The sequence below is a fragment of the Xyrauchen texanus genome, chromosome 26 (genome assembly GCF_025860055.1).
Source record: "Xyrauchen texanus isolate HMW12.3.18 chromosome 26, RBS_HiC_50CHRs, whole genome shotgun sequence".
In the NCBI taxonomy this organism is placed as follows: Eukaryota; Metazoa; Chordata; class Actinopteri; order Cypriniformes; family Catostomidae; genus Xyrauchen; species Xyrauchen texanus.
In genome coordinates, this window is record NC_068301.1 from 2880283 (window position 1) to 2899732 (window position 19450).

The 19450-nt window shown below is 39.4% G+C and overlaps 1 protein-coding gene across 1 annotated transcript in view; it reads left to right on the forward strand.

Moving 5' to 3' along the window:
- Positions 1 to 713: 713 nt before the first annotated feature.
- The window catches only part of zgc:63863 (uncharacterized protein LOC393372 homolog), a 29541-nt gene continuing 10804 nt past the window's right edge, over positions 714 to 19450 (forward strand). Inside the window, exons 1-7 of the mRNA XM_052093212.1 lie at positions 714 to 1050; positions 5626 to 5811; positions 5888 to 5968; positions 6067 to 6253; positions 6971 to 7072; positions 14263 to 14404; positions 16115 to 16299. Coding sequence (XP_051949172.1) covers positions 987 to 1050; positions 5626 to 5811; positions 5888 to 5968; positions 6067 to 6253; positions 6971 to 7072; positions 14263 to 14404; positions 16115 to 16299 — 947 coding nt within the window. The 5' untranslated portion in view covers positions 714 to 986. The remainder of the gene's footprint in view (positions 1051 to 5625; positions 5812 to 5887; positions 5969 to 6066; positions 6254 to 6970; positions 7073 to 14262; positions 14405 to 16114; positions 16300 to 19450) is intronic.

Sequence of the window (19450 nt, forward strand, 5' to 3'; positions counted from 1 at the left end):
GTAGTTGCAGAAGTGTAGTAGTGTAGTTGCAGTGTTATTGTGACAATTATTATAGTTATTATTCAATGTTACTGTACATCCCTTATTATTGTTTTTTATATACTTTGAAAATATAATGTCTGACCATAATTAACAAGGTCTAGATTAATAATAATAATAATAAAATTAATAGTGTAGCTGCAGTGTTATTGTTACATTCAATGTTACAATATTTTATTGTCACATTTCTTTTAAATATTTTTTTTAATATAACAACTAATCCCTAGTGTTTGACCATAATAAACAATGTTTAAATAATAATAATAGTAATGTTGTAATAGTGTCGTTGCAATGTTGTTTTTACATTCAATGTGTTACAATATTATAATTTTTTTTAATATTAATTATTATTAATTATTTTATTATATTCATAATTTATTAATGTCATTAATTATTGTTTTTATAATATATATATATATATATATATATATATATATATATATATATATATATATATATATATATATATATATATATTGATTTTTATATATAATATATATAAGATATTTATTATATATAAAAATCCAAACAAACACGCTGGGAGAAAGGTGCCGGAGTTTGTTCCTGACAGGCACTCAGCCTTTCAGGCTCAATGTGATTTACATAAAGATGGGGGCGGGGTTAGGGTACATGCTGCCTGTCAGGAACAAACAGATGCACCTTTGAGCAATGAGCCATGAACAGGCGCAGAAACACAATTGGACCAATGGTGTTGGGCCACTGGACGTCTCTTAACCAATCAGATGTGAGGTTGACAGCAGTCAAGGTTGAGTGACTTACCGGCATTGTCAGCCAATGAGAGTGAAGTTTGCGTGACGACGACTGCCCCACGTCACGTGAATGCCACTTTCGGTTCATTTTCACAACCGGGTTTAACTGAATTTGAAGAATTATCTAAGCAGAAGTATGCGTGTTATGTCCTCATTGACTGTGAGACACAAAAAGAGATGAAAATGGGGAGGAAGCGACTGCCAGCGAGCGCGTCCAGTGCGGCTGTCAGGAGACAAGAAGGTATCGGTTCCGATTAATCAAAATAAAGTCACAGAATGAATGAATGAGAGATCCATTATGATGTTGCTTAATATGCGTACGATCCATTATGATGTCACAGAAAGTGTTAGATCCATTTTGATGTCACAGAATGTGTGTAAGATCCATTATGATATCACAGAAGCTGTGTTAGATCCATTATAATGTCACAGAAAGTGTGTTATATCCATTATGATGTCGCTTAATGTGTGTAAGATCCATTTTAATGTCACAAAATGTGTGTTATATCCATTATGATGTCGCTTAATGTGTGTAAGATCCATTATGATGTCACAGAATGTGTGTTATATCCATTATGATGTCACAGAATGTGTGTTATATCCATTATGATGTCGCTTAATGTGTGTAAGATCCATTATGATGTCACAGAATGTGTGTTATATCCATTATGATGTCATTATGATGTCACAGAATGTGTGTTATATCCATTATGATGTCAGCTAATGTGTGTAAGATCCATTATGATGTCACAGAATGTGTGTTATATCCATTATGATGTCATTATGATGTCACAGAATGTGTGTTATATCCATTATGATGTCACAGAATGTGTGTTATATCCATTATGATGTCGCTTAATGTGTGTAAGAGCCATTATGATGTCACAGAATGTGTGTTATATCCATTATGATGTCATTATGATGTCACAGAATGTGTGTTATATCCATTATGATGTCGCTTAATGTGTGTTATATCCATTATGATGTCGCTTAATGTGTGTAAGTTCCATTATGATGTCACAGAATGTGTGTTATATCCGTTATGATGTCGCTTAATGTGTGTAAGATCCATTATGATGTCACAGAATGTGTGTTATATCCATTATGATGTCACAGAATGTGTGTTATATCCATTATGATGTCGCTTAATGTGTGTAAGATCCATTATGATGTCACAGAATGTGTGTTATATCCATTATGATGTCATTATGATGTCACAGAATGTGTGTTATATCCATTATGATGTCGCTTAATGTGTGTTATATCCATTATGATGTCGCTTAATGTGTGTAAGTTCCATTATGATGTCACAGAATGTGTGTTATATCCGTTATGATGTCAGCTAATGTGTGTAAGATCCATTATGATGTCACAGAATGTGTGTTATATCCATTATGATGTCACAGAATGTGTGTTATATCCATTATGATGTCAGCTTAAAGTGTGTAAGATCCATTATGATGTCACAGAATGTGTGTTATATCCATTATGATGTCAGCTAATGTGTGTAAGATCCATTTTAATGTCACAGAATGTGTGTTATATCCATTATGATGTCACAGAATGTGTGTTATATCCATTATGATGTCAGCTAATGTGTGTAAGATCCATTATGATGTCACAGAATGTGTGTTATATCCATTATGATGTCACTTAATGTGTGTAAGATCCATTATGATGTCACAGAATGTGTGTTATATCCATTATGATGTCGCTTAATGTGTGTAAGATCCATTTTAATGTCACAAAATGTGTGTTATATCCATTATGATGTCGCTTAATGTGTGTAAGATCCATTATGATGTCACAGAATGTGTGTTATATCCATTATGATGTCACAGAATGTGTGTTATATCCATTATGATGTCGCTTAATGTGTGTAAGATCCATTATGATGTCACAGAATGTGTGTTATATCCATTATGATGTCATTATGATGTCACAGAATGTGTGTTATATCCATTATGATGTCGCTTAATGTGTGTAAGATCCATTATGATGTCACAGAATGTGTGTTATATCCATTATGATGTCATTATGATGTCACAGAATGTGTGTTATATCCATTATGATGTCACAGAATGTGTGTTATATCCATTATGATGTCGCTTAATGTGTGTAAGAGCCATTATGATGTCACAGAATGTGTGTTATATCCATTATGATGTCATTATGATGTCACAGAATGTGTGTTATATCCATTATGATGTCGCTTAATGTGTGTTATATCCATTATGATGTCAGCTAATGTGTGTAAGTTCCATTATGATGTCACAGAATGTGTGTTATATCCGTTATGATGTCAGCTAATGTGTGTAAGATCCATTATGATGTCACAGAATGTGTGTTATATCCATTATGATGTCACAGAATGTGTGTTATATCCATTATGATGTCGCTTAATGTGTGTAAGATCCATTATGATGTCACAGAATGTGTGTTATATCCATTATGATGTCATTATGATGTCACAGAATGTGTGTTATATCCATTATGATGTCGCTTAATGTGTGTTATATCCATTATGATGTCGCTTAATGTGTGTAAGTTCCATTATGATGTCACAGAATGTGTGTTATATCCGTTATGATGTCGCTTAATGTGTGTAAGATCCATTATGATGTCACAGAATGTGTGTTATATCCATTATGATGTCACAGAATGTGTGTTATATCCATTATGATGTCGCTTAAAGTGTGTAAGATCCATTATGATGTCACAGAATGTGTGTTATATCCATTATGATGTCGCTTAATGTGTGTAAGATCCATTTTAATGTCACAGAATGTGTGTTATATCCATTATGATGTCACAGAATGTGTGTTATATCCATTATGATGTCGCTTAATGTGTGTAAGATCCATTATGATGTCACAGAATGTGTGTTATATCCATTATGATGTCACTTAATGTGTGTAAGATCCATTATGATGTCACAGAATGTGTGTTATATCCATTATGATGTCGCTTAATGTGTGTAAGATCCATTATGATGTCACAGAATGTGTGTTATATCCATTATGATGTCGCTTAATGTGTGTAAGATCCATTTTAATGTCACAGAATGTGTGTTATATCCATTATGATGTCACAGAATGTGTGTTATATCCATTATGATGTCGCTTAATGTGTGTAAGATCCATTATGATGTCACAGAATGTGTGTTATATCCATTATGATGTCAGCTAATGTGTGTAAGATCCATTTTAATGTCACAGAATGTGTGTTATATCCATTATGATGTCACAGAATGTGTGTTATATCCATTATGATGTCGCTTAATGTGTGTAAGATCCATTATGATGTCACAGAATGTGTGTTATATCCATTATGATGTCACTTAATGTGTGTAAGATCCATTATGATGTCACTTAATGTGTGTAAGATCCATTATGATGTCACAGAATGTGTGTTATATCCTTTATGATGTCACAGAATGTGTGTTATATCCATTATGTCACAGAATGTGTATTATATCATTATGATGTCGCTTAATGTGTGTTAGATCCATTATGATGTCACAGAATGTGTGTTATATCCATTATGATGTCGCTTAATGTGTGTAAGATCCATTATGATGTCACAGAATGCGTGTTATATCCATTATGATGTCATTATGATGTCACAGAATGTGTGTTATATCCATTATGATGTCACAGAATGCGTGTAAGATCCATTATGATGTCGCTTAATGTGTGTTAGATCCATTATGATGTCGCTTAATGTGTGTTAGATCCATTATGATGTCGCTTAATGTGTGTAAGATCCATTGTGATGTCACAGAATGTGTGTTATATCCATTATGATGTCACAGAATGTGTGTTATATCCATTATGATGTCACAGAATGTGTGTTATATTCATTATGATGTTGCTTAATGTGTGTAAGATCCATTATAATGTCACAGAATGTGTGTTATATCCATTATGATGTCGCTTAATGTGTGTTATATCCATTATGATGTCGCTTAATGTGTGTAAGATCCATTATAATGTCACAGAATGCGTTTTAGATCCATTATGATGTCACAGAATGTGTATTATATCCATTATGATGTCGCTTAATGTGTGTAAGATCCATTATGATGTCACAGAATGTGTGTTATATTCATTATGATGTCGCTTAATGTGTGTAAGATCCATTATGATGTCACAGAATGTGTGTTATATTCATTATGATGTTGCTTAATGTGTCTAAGATCCATTATAATGTCACAGAATGTGTTATATCCATTATGATGTCACAGAATGCGTGTAAGATCCATTATGATGTCACAGAATGCGTGTAAGATCCATTATGATGTCACAGAATGTGTGTAAGATCCATTATGATGTCAAAGAATGCGTGTAAGATCCATTATGAGGTCACAGAATGTGTATAACATACATTATGATGTCAAAGAATGCGTGTAAGATCCATTATGAGGTCACAGAATGTTTATAACATACATTATGATGTCACAGAATGCGCGTAAGATCCATTATGATGTCACAGAATGTTTATAACATACATTATGATGTCACAGAATGCGTGTAAGATCCATTATGATGTCACAGAATGTTTATAACATACATTATGATGTCACAGAATGTTTATAACATACATTATGATGTCACAGAATGCGCGTAAGATCCATTATGATGTCACAGAATGTTTATAACATACATTATGATGTCACAGAAAGTGTGTTAGATCCAAAGGTTTTTTAATATTTACATTAGCAATTTTCAAGAAATTAAGCTACCAACTTGTAAATAATTTGACTTGCATTTGGCGTGAGTGTTAATTTTGTAAATTTTATCGCTTTATTTTTCAGAACAATTGCCCTGGAAGAAACAAAAGCTTGTGGACATCCATCGAGCCCTGAACAGTGACCCGGTTGACATTGAGACGTTGCGGCGGACGGCTGTGAGTGAAGGCGGTTTGCTGACCGATGACGTCAGGAGGAAAGTTTGGCCCAAACTCCTCAGTGTTAATGTGTACAACCTCCCTGCCAAACCCTGTAAGTCTGTGTTTGTGTGGAACCTACCTCAAAATAAGCCTTCAGCTTTTTAAATGTTTTCCTTTTTCTCCTAAAGCCAAAGATGTCCGAGAGGACCACAAAGACTACAGACAGGTGGTGCTTGATGTGATGAGATCCATGCGACGCTTTCCGAAAGGTGAGTGACCACCATGTTTGATCATGACGCATCGATCATATATGGTCAAACATATTGCTCATGTCCCAAACTGGATTTGATTGGGCTTCCTTTTTCAGGCATGCGTGTGGATGAGCGAGAGGTTCTTCAGGAGCAGCTCATTGACATCATTCTGGATGTCCTGCGGAGAAACCCTCAGCTGCACTATTATCAGGGTTACCATGACATCATCGTCACCTTCCTGTTAGTGGTGGGAGAGAGGATGACCATTGCGCTCATGGATAAACTCTCCAATCATCATCTCAGGTGAAACTGGACACTTTTTGTAGCATTTTACTCTTATCATTTATATTTCTGACCCATACAATAAACTAAACCGCACAAAGCCAGCTCTGCTTTCCATATTATGACCCCTTTAAAATATTCTGTACAAGTTAAGCTCAATCGCTTTATATGTTGTTCGCAGTCCTTTTCTGGATATCGCAACACCGTTTTGTGGTCCGTTATGCATTACGCGGCGGCTCATTTTAGCTTGTCGCGGGCCATTCGCCACATTTCGCGGCCGACTCGCCGGCCCACTCGGTTCTTCCGATGGCCAGTCCGCCCCTGATCGGCCGCAAAGTGCGTCAGCCCACCGGGAAAATGCCCGGTATGCCAGATTACCAGTCCAGCCCTGTTAACATGTATAATGTTTACGTCTTGTGGCTATACGTTTGTGTAATGTTTAGCATTTATGTACTGGCCCCATTCACTTCTGCTGCAAGTGCCTAAAGGCCCCGATGTACTTCCGGAGAAGTTCTTCTTCTCCGTTCAGGGATAAAAAGAAGTTCGAAACAGTCGAGCAGCGGTATAGTGTTGGCGAACGTTCAGACACCCGCCACACCGCTGTGGGAGGCGATTAGAAGTACGTTTAAATATGAGGACTCTCAGTAAAACCTAAACTAATGTGACATTAAAATGTGTCATCAGTGACTTTCGATGAGTCGAGTATTAAATGTTTTTATGTTGTGTTGGGAACTGCAGGGACTTCATGGACCCCACCATGGACAGCACAAAACACATCCTCAACTATCTGATGCCCATTCTGGAGCGAATGGATCCAGAGTTACATGACTTCATGATAAGGTACTGTCCCGTGGAGCAGATTTGCTTGGTAGTACAATGTTGCAACTGTACTTATCCAGCCAGTCCTAACAGAAGGTTAGAAGTGTTGTAAACCTATTCAACCCTGAAGTTTGTTTAAATTTGTCTTGTCCTGCTGGTATTAGTGTTCCATCTCTGTCCTCAAGAGGGCAGCAGATGGCATCTTTACACGTCTAGACGGTGTGCCAGCTCCTAACAGGTTTATCTCAGACTATTATACCCAATCTTGGACCATAAAAGGAGATGAAGTCTGTTTCATTGATCTACAGATGCTCCTAAATCAGCAGAAGTAGTCACGTTTAATTTAAACAAGGGTAGGGAAAGGGACGACGAGTGTCCCATTCAACAACTGATTTCCCTATGAAGACACACGCACACTTTATTAAGTATTCTCACGGGACAGTCTTGCATGTGCGGTGCTTCATCAAAGTCACTGTTGGACAGTGAATAGTGTTGCATATTCCCTGTTCGCTCTTCATGTCCTTCTGCGTCTTCGCTGTCAGCCGTCTTGTGCCGTTTATTTGTCTTCCTGCAACCTGATGCGTAATTGAACGCATTCTTGCCATGCAACCATCTTGTTTGTGTGAGAACCATTTGGTGTAACGAGCAGACGGGATTGTTGATATGGAGGGGTGTAACGATTCACTCGATTTTACGATGAGCTTCTGTCATTGTGTAGTCGGGGACTTGGCGTGCACTCAACATTTAAGTTGGAGTTAAATGGTTGATATACATTTTTCCTTTATTTGAGGCCTTGAGGAAACTGAATGTTGTCACATGATGTTACTTTAATGTTGGAATATATGGATATATGGATATATCAGGGAATTTTTAAATGGTCATGTAGCAGTGGAGTCCAACATGAAGCATGAATGGAGCTGGATCCAGCCGGTTCTGGTGACTCATGTTGGAGTCCCGAGGTTGAGACATGGAAACAAATAAAATAATATTAGCGTAGATGCCATTCAATTTATTGCAGAGTTAGAGATCATGCTCAATGTTTCTGGTTTCTGGTTCTGGCAGACCCAACTAAATCAGCCTAATTGTGGGTTGAGGATAAATTAGGTGTATGCCTGTGTAAAGGGATCAATGGAAAGGAGGAGGCGAGAACCGGCTTGACGATATAAATAATAGGTTTAATGATAAACTTAAAAGACAACACAAACACACACATGACGGACATGTCCGCTAACGATCTCTCTCTCCCGCACGATCCCCTGCAGTCAGCCTTTAAACCTCACGGAGGCATAATTAGCCTAATACGGGACCGGGTGCGTAGGATCACGACCCGGCCCCGCCCTCCGCCCTGCCACAGTCTGGCTAAATAGATGAGTCTTTAGTCTAGACTTAAACTGAGAGAGTGTGTCTGCATCTCGAATAGTGTTAGGGAGACTATTCTAAAGTTTAGGAGCCAAATATGAAAAGGATCTTCCTCCTTTTGTGGATTTTGATATTCTAGGAACTATTAACAGGACAGAATTTTGCGATCGTAATGAACGTGATGGAATATAGCGTGGTAGAAGATCACTTGAGTACTGCGGAGACCATTCAAAGCTTTGTATGTGGTTACAGAATATTAATACGGAATTTAACAGGTAACCAATGTAACGATGATAAAATGGGGCTAATATGATCATATTTCTTGGTTCTCGTCAGCACTCTGGCTGCTGCATTTTGAACCAATTGAAGTTTATTTATTGATCTTGCTGGACATCCTCCCAGTAATGCATTACAATAATCTAGTCTTGAGGTCATGAACGCATGAATTAGTTTTTCGGCATCAGCAACCGAGAGCATGTGCCGTAATTTAGCAATATTTCACAGGTGGAAGAATGCTGTTCTACAAACATTTGTAATTTGATTTTCAAAGGACAGATTGGTATCAAATATAACACCTAAGTTCATCGCTGTTGAAGATGATGTAACAGAACATCCATCCAGAGCAGGGGTGTCCACACTTTTTTGTGTGATGATGTACTTATAAATTACCAACTCAATAAGATCTACCAACTAAAAAAACACAGTTTCATTTAAAATAAGAAAATGCTTGTTGGGACTACTGCATGTATCCCTACATGGAATTCATCTTCTAATTAATAACAAAATATATAATAATGTTCAATGTTGATATCGTTCAGTTTTAACACTAAACCCAAAACACCTACAGCACAATAGATTACAATAGCCAGGGCATTTACCTTATTCTGATGACGAGTAAATATTGACCAGGCCAGGTTTTGTTTATTCAGTTGCCATGACAACTAGGTTTGCGCATACGCGCCTTCCAAGTAGAGGTCGACCGCTTAATCGGCCGATTTTTGGCATTTTTTACATAATCGGCATCGGCCAATGTCCACGCATATCAAGCCGATTATTAGGCAGGCGCATCTGTGGGCAGCCTAGTGTTGTTGTGGAACACGTGTTCGACGCACGCTGCCCCTAGAGTCATTTTCCAGCAGAGTGAACAGACCTCATCCAGTGCCTAAGGAAGGAGCTAAGTTCCTTGGAGAAAACAGTAAGGGTTAAATTTGTATAACTCCTTCATATTTAAATAAAAACTTTTGATATGTTACTGTCAACTTCGAGAAAAAACGGGACATGACGTTCGGCTACTTTGGATATTGATAGCGTAGTTGAAGTTGCATTATCACAGCAGAAGGGTTGCTATCATGTCACAATAAGTAAGCAAGAATTTTGCAATTACAGACAGTGAATCTGAGACTTTTATTTGTTCTGTTTGTCTGTCTTATATTTGAGAGGGTTGTCACTCAATGCAGAGAAATAAGTAATAAAAAAATATACCAGCGCACTATATGCTATTGAAGGACTGGCTTTGGTAAGCTCGGACGTTATCGGTTCTGCTGTCGGTACTGGAGAAATTAAGAAAATACATTTATTATTGCTATAAAGAGAAAGTTATTTTATCTCGCCAGCCATTTCTATGTATAATAATATGAAACCATTCGTCTGTGATGCAATTTAGCTATTCGCAGTCAGAGAGAGAGAGAGAGAGAGAGAGAGAGAGATCTCGTTCACGCGGTGACACAGCGAGCACAACAAGAGCCCTGCTTAATGAGTGACAGAACTAAACATTCAAACATAGCCTGGTTTAGATCTGTGATTATTAGTCTGATTTTATTTTAGATTTCGCCTTCCAAAGATTATAAAAAGAATATTTATACATAAGCCGCATTCTGTCTAGCACAACTTCCTTCCCTTCACAGCGGTGCACTGACATTTCTCCCTAAAACTCAAACTTAACGTCAGAATCAGCACAATCTGTGACTGTTGTAAAATGCAGTCTAGCTACTGTTGCTAAATTGCGGGACGCGTTTAATAATAAAAAGAGCGCAAGAGATACCGTTCCCAAGGCGGCACGCACTCCGAAACACACCGCAACGAGACAAGCAAACTATAGACTACTTTGGGTTTCATGCGTCTAAACGATCAAATATACACAAAAATATGTCAAAACGACCGGCTTGCAGATTCACTTAAACACAGTTTATGTCTTAAATGGACGTAGTTATGGAAATAGTTGGGAGAAAATATGCTGCATCAGGAGTCTATTAGACTCGGTCTTAAAGGGGAAGCATCCTAATAAACATGCCGACGATTGAGCCATTACTGCGAATCAAACAACAAAAGGCAAAGAGAAAATCACTTACAGCTCTTGAATGAATAACTTCTGCATTAATAAGCATTAATCTATCTATGATAAACTATGCAGTGTTATTTTACATATATATATATATATATATATATATATATATATATATATATATATATATATATATATATATATATATATATATATATATATATATATATATATATAACAAACAAAAGAACCGTTAAGAATACCGTTAAAGTACCGGATCGATAAGCAGTATCGGTAAGATAGTAATACCATTAAAACCTTAACGATACCCATCCCTAGTTATGCCTGTGCTTCTCTTGGATGCTCTGAATATTGGATTATGTGTCTGGATTGCCCCTTAATTAAAGCTGCATTTGGATCTCAACCTTCGTGTCTCGGAGCAGTTCAGTAACACCTGCTTTGTTTATTTAATATATTTGTTATACATTATTTATACAATATGTTTTTCCATTATACATTTTTAATTTAAGTGTACAAGTGCAGATTGGTCAAGTGTTCAATAAATGTATTTGTTGAGAAATGTTGTCTATCTTAAGTAATTATGTGTGTTACATTTTATCTTTCAAATAAAAGGTTCAAATAAGAGGTTAAAAACAAGCACATATCGGCCAAATATCGGCCAAAATAAATCGGCAGCATTAATCAGCCATCGGCCGACCCGGATTTCAAAAGATCGGCATCGGCCTGAAAAAAACAATATCGGTCGACCTCTACTTCCAAGGACTTCTGAGAACAGCGCGCGAAATTGCGATGCTACTGCCTGGATTAGGCCAAACTGAATGGAATCAGACAGTAGCTAATCCGGGCAGTAGCATCGCAATTTCGCGCTCTGTTCTCAGAAGCCCTTGGAAGGCGCGAATGAGACCGTCAATCCGTGCATCTTATCACATGACTCGTTGAGCGTGTTACCATGGAGACCTAGCGCGTGTGGAGACTTCACGCTATTCTCCGCGCCCCACCGAGTGCGAGAACCACATTATAGCGACCACGAGGAGGTTACCCCACGTGACTGTACCCTCCCTAGCAACCTGGCCAATTTGGTTGCTAAGGAGACCTGGCTGGAGTCACTCAGCACGTCCTGAATTCCAGGTGTGATAGTTGGCGTCAATACTCGCTGAGATCCCCACACCCCCAGAAATGTAGGTTTTATAAAACAGCTGAACTACAATCATGCTACTGAAAAATGTAGTTGGTAGCATTTGCAAGTATTCACATAAACCTGTAGCTTGAGTCAGCAGTAAAGCATTCTCCATTGCGTGCGGCTTTCTCAGCCCTGGTTTATAAAAGCAGGTTTATTTTTAATGGCGAGTCATCTAAAATGTAGAGAATAAGAGGTTCTTCATAAATATTGCATTGGTGCGTCTCGCCGCAGTGCCGGCCCACAGGTCTAATGGTGTTGCTCACTCAGGTGCTGTTGCTTTAACTTTTATGAGTCTTTCCAAACAAGTTAATAAAAGCCAGAACGTTTATAAAGCCCATGGGCCCCAAACAGCCCATCTAAAAAAGAAATGTTGTTTTCATGTTAGTGTACATATACTTGCATCAGTTGCTCAATACAGAGAAGCTTTTATTCGCAGCACTCACTGTTTCACTCATAAAATATTGTTTACAGAAAGAGCTGTCCCAGATATCACTTCCTGTTCTGAGCCCATCTTGGCTTCAATCTTGTGTTTGCAATCTTTCTGCATGATTTGTTTAGATTCAGTTTAATCTCTACAAGATTTGTATCGCGATTATCTGGGACAAACAACAAGACGTTTTGTCCATTTGCTGCGTCATGCTGGGAGGCTCCACCCACTGTGAAATGCGACAGGTCCAGAATCCCGCTCCACATAGCTGTTTTTAAGGTTCAGTTGGTGATTTTTTACTAGTTACTGAACTTTTAAGGATCAAGAAAGAATAATTTGGTTGCATATAGGGATGCACCGATATAAACAATTTTATCTGATACCGATTTTAATCAAAACGATATAATGATAACAAAATCGATATAATGCAACTTCAGAAAATTCAGATTTGGTGCATTACGGGGGACCTTTAACTTTTAAACAAGTCCGATATACACCGGGGACTCTTATTTTGAAATGACAGAGACTTGGCTAACTTGCAATGCTCTATATGTAAGTATTTACCAAATTACGCTTTTCAAAGCCTATATATTCACCAGATGAAGAGTTTATACAGATTTAGTTGAAGAATAATATATTTTTGCTGATTCCACAAAGCAACTATCGGCACCGATTAATTGGTAAAACCAATATATCGGTCTACCTCCTAGGAACGTGTAATAATTAATTATTCTTCTCATTCTCATGTTAATGCAGCGCCATAAACGTTCATGACGGTTGTGAAAGTGGCACTTACCTGTAGGCTACATGATGAGGGAAACCATCCAAAACACTTTGAAACCAGCAGAGATATCGGTATGATGTCCATTAATGCTGCATGATTGATCGAATTAAGATTGAAATCACAATATGGCCTTGTGCTATTACTAAACCATACAAGGCTGCATTTTAAACTGCAGAAACAGAAGTTCAAATATATAATATAATATAATATATATATATTCAAATAAGGTACGTTTTAAAATATCGGTATCGGATTATAGGTTTTTGTTAAAATCGGTATCGGCTACAAATGTTCATATTGGTGCATTCCTACTTAGAAACATTTACTAAAAAGCTACAAAATCTGTTTCACCATTCTAACAATAAATGGTTTCCATTGAACATTGGATCTGTTGAACACATGACAGGCCAACATTTTTAAGAGAGCTATAATGAAGCCGTCGAGAGTGATAAAGGCGGCCGGAGGCGGCAGTTTGGGAGAGAGGAAGAGCTACAGGCAGCTGCCCTGTATGCATTTGTGTTGTATGTCTTTTGCTTTACGTTAATCATTCAATTATTATTTACGTTGTCAAGCCAGTTCTCACCTCCTCCTTGCGCTTTTACCCCATTACATTGGTGCCGAATCCCGGGAATGAGGAGGGATGTGCCGTAATAGAGTCCTCGCCACTACCATCCACCCCAAAGGAGCAGCCGTGGCCATCCGCCGGGACACTCAGGAACCCGGCCGACTGATTGCGGAGGAAGGAACACCAACCGCGAGTGGAGGAGGGGCTCACTGCCGACCGCCTGGAGCGGGAGAACCGCTGCCAGGGGCGGAGGAGAACCCTACCATCCGGCAAAACTCAGCGGGGCGTAACGTCCGCCAGGGGACGGAGGACTGCCTCCGATCCACCTGAGGAGGAGCGGCTGTCATCCGTTAGAGGGTGGAGGAGTGACCGAGGACCAGGCTATGGCGTATCAGAGAACCGGGAAGACTTGCCGGCAGGCGGGGCCAGAAGAGCTTTAATTTGGTCAATAATTCGGCGATAAATATCGGCAGCTGATACATCTTTGCATTCCTAGTTAGTGTATTCAATTAGTTCATGTTAAGGAGCAAATGTACAATACAACCGGTGTTGTGATGCAGATAATGTTGATAATTGATTGTCTTTGTATTTCAGGTCTGAGGTTGGCACTATCTTCGCCCTGAGCTGGCTGATCACATGGTACGGTTACGTCCTGTCAGACTTCAAACATGTTCTGCGGCTCTACGATTTCTTCTTGGCGTCTCATCCACTCATGCCCATCTACTTTGCTGCTGTGGTAAGCCATTTAACTTGACACGCCATCCTAAATTAAAAAATAGTGCCAAACTCACCCCAACTGTGCTTTCAAGAATACTTGAGTTCTCGGTCGACTGGCTGAGTTGTCGAAATAACCAAAACGCTAAAGGCATGCGTTTGTTAAAGCATTTTCCAGACACAATGGACAGAATAATTGTTTATACTTTTCCCATAATTGCGTAGTTTGAAAATATTGACAACAACATTGAGCATTGATTCTGTGCGCAGCAGAATTATATTTCCATTCTACTATAAATTGAGCCCAAAAAACCTGTAAAACACAAGCTTTAGTAATCCAAAAGGAGGACATTGTTTACTGCGTTTCACCTCTCACTTATTTAGTTGATGGCTAATTCATCAACACAACAACAACAACATAAAAAAAGTTGTTTCAGAGGCGAAGCATTTTCGTTATTTTCACTCCTTCCTCGTCTAATGCGAGAATCCAGGGCACTTTGTTGTAGCAGGATCAGTTAATTAAACAACTCTAATGAATTCACCAGAGATTTGTATGGAAGGCTGCATGTGTTTGTGCTAGAATCCTTTAAACGTGCCTCTTTCTTCTGTCTCCATGAACCGCTCCCCTGCTAGAGACAACCTGGAAAGCAAAGGCGGCCCGGGGCCGTTTGAAGTCACGAGAAGAAAGGAGGAAATGTAGTTCATCACGCTTCTTAGGTAGTGGACGCGCTGGGTTTCAGGGGCGTTCGTGTCGCGCTTGACGTGATCTAGCTCTCTGGAAATGCTCTTATTTGTCCTTTCCCAGATAGCATGAAGATCTGGGCCACATCTGGCTTACTTTCGGCACTTCTGGTTTGGTTCTGGCAGTGAACCTTTAACTCCGTTGTGTGAATTTGCATTTGGCTGATGTCTCGGGGTGAGTCCGGTCCACCAAAAGAAACAAGGCAAAGACAGATGTTCATTTGGCTGAACGTTGGCTTGAGTCTGGTCAACCGGAATCGGCTGAGATCTGGGCTGAGTCCGGTTTGCCAATTGAAGAAAATAGACTGAATTGTGGCATGAGTGCGGCTAAACACAAGACGACATGCTTTCGGCTTATTTCTGGCTGGCTTGCGTCTATTTACAAGAGACGAGTATCAGCTGATCATGTTCAACCTTTCAATGCCCTCAATTGGTCTCCAGCTACATAATGAAATGTATAACAATGATGCCTTTCTAGAAATATTGGTTCAACTATATACCGTATGTAGATGTATACAGATGGTTCAAAAGACCCAGAATCTGAATGTACAGTGAATGCTGTTTTTCTCCCACAGTTCAAAGTTAAAATAGCAAAATGGACAGCTACTCATATATCAGTATACTCTACAGAATTGCCATTCTTCTGTTGGGATAGACCGAGGACGCAGATTCTGGAACACTTATGTGATATGCGATGATGCAACAACAATGGACCCTTTTCACACACTGTAATGAGACGTTTCTGCCCTAATATAGCAGCATAAATCCAATTTCCAAGGAAATTTGGCATCTTTTTTTCTTCTGACTGTTGAAATCCACCTCTCTCTATTTTTTCCTTCTTTTTGAAAGTTGTGGAAACATAAGAGTGGATTGGAACACAAAAAGATGTGTGTATATATATATATATATACTGTATATGCATCAGACAGTCAATGAACGTCACTGTGACTAACACACCTGACAAACCTGTTTTTCTCTTTGTGTCTTTTAGATTGTGTTATACAGACAGAAGGAGGTAAAAGGTGTTGAGTGCGAGATGGCTAGTGTTCATCACCTGTTGTCTCAGATGCCTCAGGATCTCCCGTACGAAGAGCTGATTATTCGAGCCCAAAGTCTCTTCACCAGCTGCCCGCCCTCTTTACTGGCCCAGTCTGCAGCGCTGCAGTCACGCAACATGTAAGACACACACAGACATGGACGTCTATGGTCCTGAGGGGTGTAATTGTTCCCCTAGCATCCAGCAGGTGGCGTAATTGAGTATGAGATCATATCAGCGAGACGTTGAGCTCCTGTTGTGATGTGAAAGACCCTCCGCCTGAGCTGTCTGCCTCTCTCCTCTGTGTTGGGTGTCTCTCAACGAGCACTGTCAGATGGCAGATCGCATTTACAGATGCAGCTGAAGTTACTTTAATGATTTATCTCTTACGGCAGGGAAACGATCAGTCTGGCATTCATAGCCCTTTACCACCAAACTTGTGATGGTTCTCGTGCTGAGCCTGTGCTCAGCTGGTTCGATTATCATTATGACATTGACTGTTTAAAAAGGCTTCGCCTGAATCACAATTGAGTTGATGTATTTTAATATTATATTATTGTGAATATTATAATGTTGACATTGACCTGAATCACAAGGGTGTTTTTATTATTGCAAACTTAGAGATGCAGGTACCTCTCCCACTATGGATAAAAAAAACAATTACATCGGAGAGGAAGGTTTTAAAAACTCTGCACCCCCTGATCACATCAAAATGAAACCATGTAGCGCAGATGTTATCCGTCTTCTATCAAACTATGTATGCATATAATTCTCCAGAACGACAATTCATATCATAGGGTGTTTTTTTCTGGTGGATGTGCACTCACTGCAGAGAAAAAAAGGGGGCATTCATGGGGAATCACGGCAACCATGGGGCTACCCGGTGCAGCTGACGGGATGCACATCCATCCATCCATCCATCCATCCATCCATCCATCCATCCATCCATCCATGTCTTATAGAGTTGGGAATGGAGCACCGGTTCTTGTTCCATTCTCCAATGCACTCTAAGTCCTCATGGTGGCGTAGTGATCTGAGATCGTCAATCCGTGCATCTTATCACGTGACTTATTGAGCGCGTTGCCACGGAGACATAGGCTTCACGGCATCCACTGTGGCATCCACGCACCACGTGCCACACCGAGAACGAACCACATTATAGCGACCACTTGGAGGTTACCCCATGTGACTCTACCCTCCCTAGCAACCGGGCCAATTTTGTTGCTTAGGAGACCCGGCTGGAGTCACTCAGCACGCCCTGAGATTCAAACTAGTGAACACCAGGGGTGGTAGCCAGCGTCTTTACCACTGAACAAAATACCGGAATAGGATGATCATCGTGATTTTAGGTTCCGTTAACGGTTCCCCTGCGTTCATTTTCCTCCGATGTGGCTGGAACACTGTACTGAAATACTCTGACAGTGATTACAGCAGTGCAGTTCTGCAGCAGCGCTGCCCTCTACTGGGTCAAAAGCAGAAAACACACAAATAAATGACTATTATGAGCCGGCTCTGTTGAATCTGCAGCTTGAAACATACAGCGCTTCCGGTCTATTCCGGTATAGTATTAATCTTACATTGATGTGCAAGTTATGAATGTCCAACTGGAAATTAAAGAAGAACTGTTGAAGTCTTACAAGCTCGATGTACAACATTAGACACAGTCTAAATAATTAATGAATTAAATACGCCATCACATTTCTTGTTTGTTTAGATACATCCAGATATAACCTAGTTAGTATCAATTATTGGATTGGATATATGTTTCTATAAAGTCAGCAAACACACCTTTTACAGGAACTTTATATCTGATTTGTTATATTTGCTCTGTAGAAATCTTAAAGGATCTCATCTTTTGGCATCAGACTGCAGAGGACAGTAAATCCAATAAGAATTGCATTTCTCATTTTCAAATAATTATTCCTCAAATGCATTAAAGAACTGCTGGAATCGTTAAGAGGAATCGGAATTGGAAGCGGAATCGTTAAATTCCTAACGATTTTTATCCCTTCTGTCTTAGCTGACAAATTGCGGTTCCCTGTCCACCAATCACTGTGGGCACTTAAAAGAGCATGCTTATAAAACGTGACGTCAAACATAGGTCAACTCTGCCTTACACTTATCTTAAGATGTACTTACTAAAACTTGCTCTGAGGTGTTTTGTGAATAGGGTTTGAGCAAAAACTCGTAGCTATGAACTCTTTGGATAACATCACTTATGTATTTATGTTACTTAAAATAACAAAATAAGGCATCAAAACATTCGCGTCACAAATGAGCGCCCCCTAGAGGTAATGGGTTGAAATATTTATATGCAAATAAAAGTTCTTCACATAGCACATAAATGGTCAAGTCATATATCAAATTAAAGATCTCACTCTCAGGAATGTGACTGTATAGTTTATTGTGTTGCACTAATACCACAGTTTGAAAGATTTTCAAAAGAATCACAAAGTGAACTATGATTTCTGTAAGCCTTCAAATACAAAGGTCTATTTTATGCTCTGATAACTGCTGATGTAAGTCCCAAATAGCCAAAAATTTTATATCTGCTTTTACCTTAGGCAGCTTTCTAAAAGATGAGCCATTGTTTTCTCATCTGTGAGCTTGCTTGTGTGAATAATCCAATGTTATATTTTAGATGTCCAGAACGAAATATGCCATCCAGCAGGAAAAGCATGCATAACAAATCATCAGAAAGATATGCTTTCAACTATTGATGATAAAATGTTAAATATATTGCAAAGAAGAGGAACTCAGCTTTCTAATGGCATCTAAAATGAGCTTGTAGTCCACTCAGAGGCCGATATATTAAATAAAACAACAAGGGTGGTGCTTGAACTGAGATTTGGCTGAATGTCTATGGACGAGCACATCTGTGAGGGCTAATATGCGTTAGCGCCCTTCAGCCAAACTCATGACGGGAGTTGGCCGGGAGAGCGAGAAGAGATGCATAATTAATCAGCCTCGTTTAGTCAGCGATGAGTGAAGCACACCTGATGTGGATAACGCTTCATCACCGCTGTCTTTAAAACGTAGAGCGCACCTCTTCTCGGGGAGCTGGCTTGAAAATCTCCACATGTGCCCACACTGGCATCCTCGCACGCCCAGGACCAGAGCTGGAAGGGTTCGGAGCTGAACAGATGTTCTGCTGCCGGACCCGTTCTTTGGACCCCCGGACGAGTTGAACAGTTCACGTTGCCGCCGACTGGCTAGATGCCGGGCCGCCTACCCCTCACGCTTGCCGCGGGCCTGGGAAGACAGGCCGCCAGTGATGCCGCCGCCCCTCGC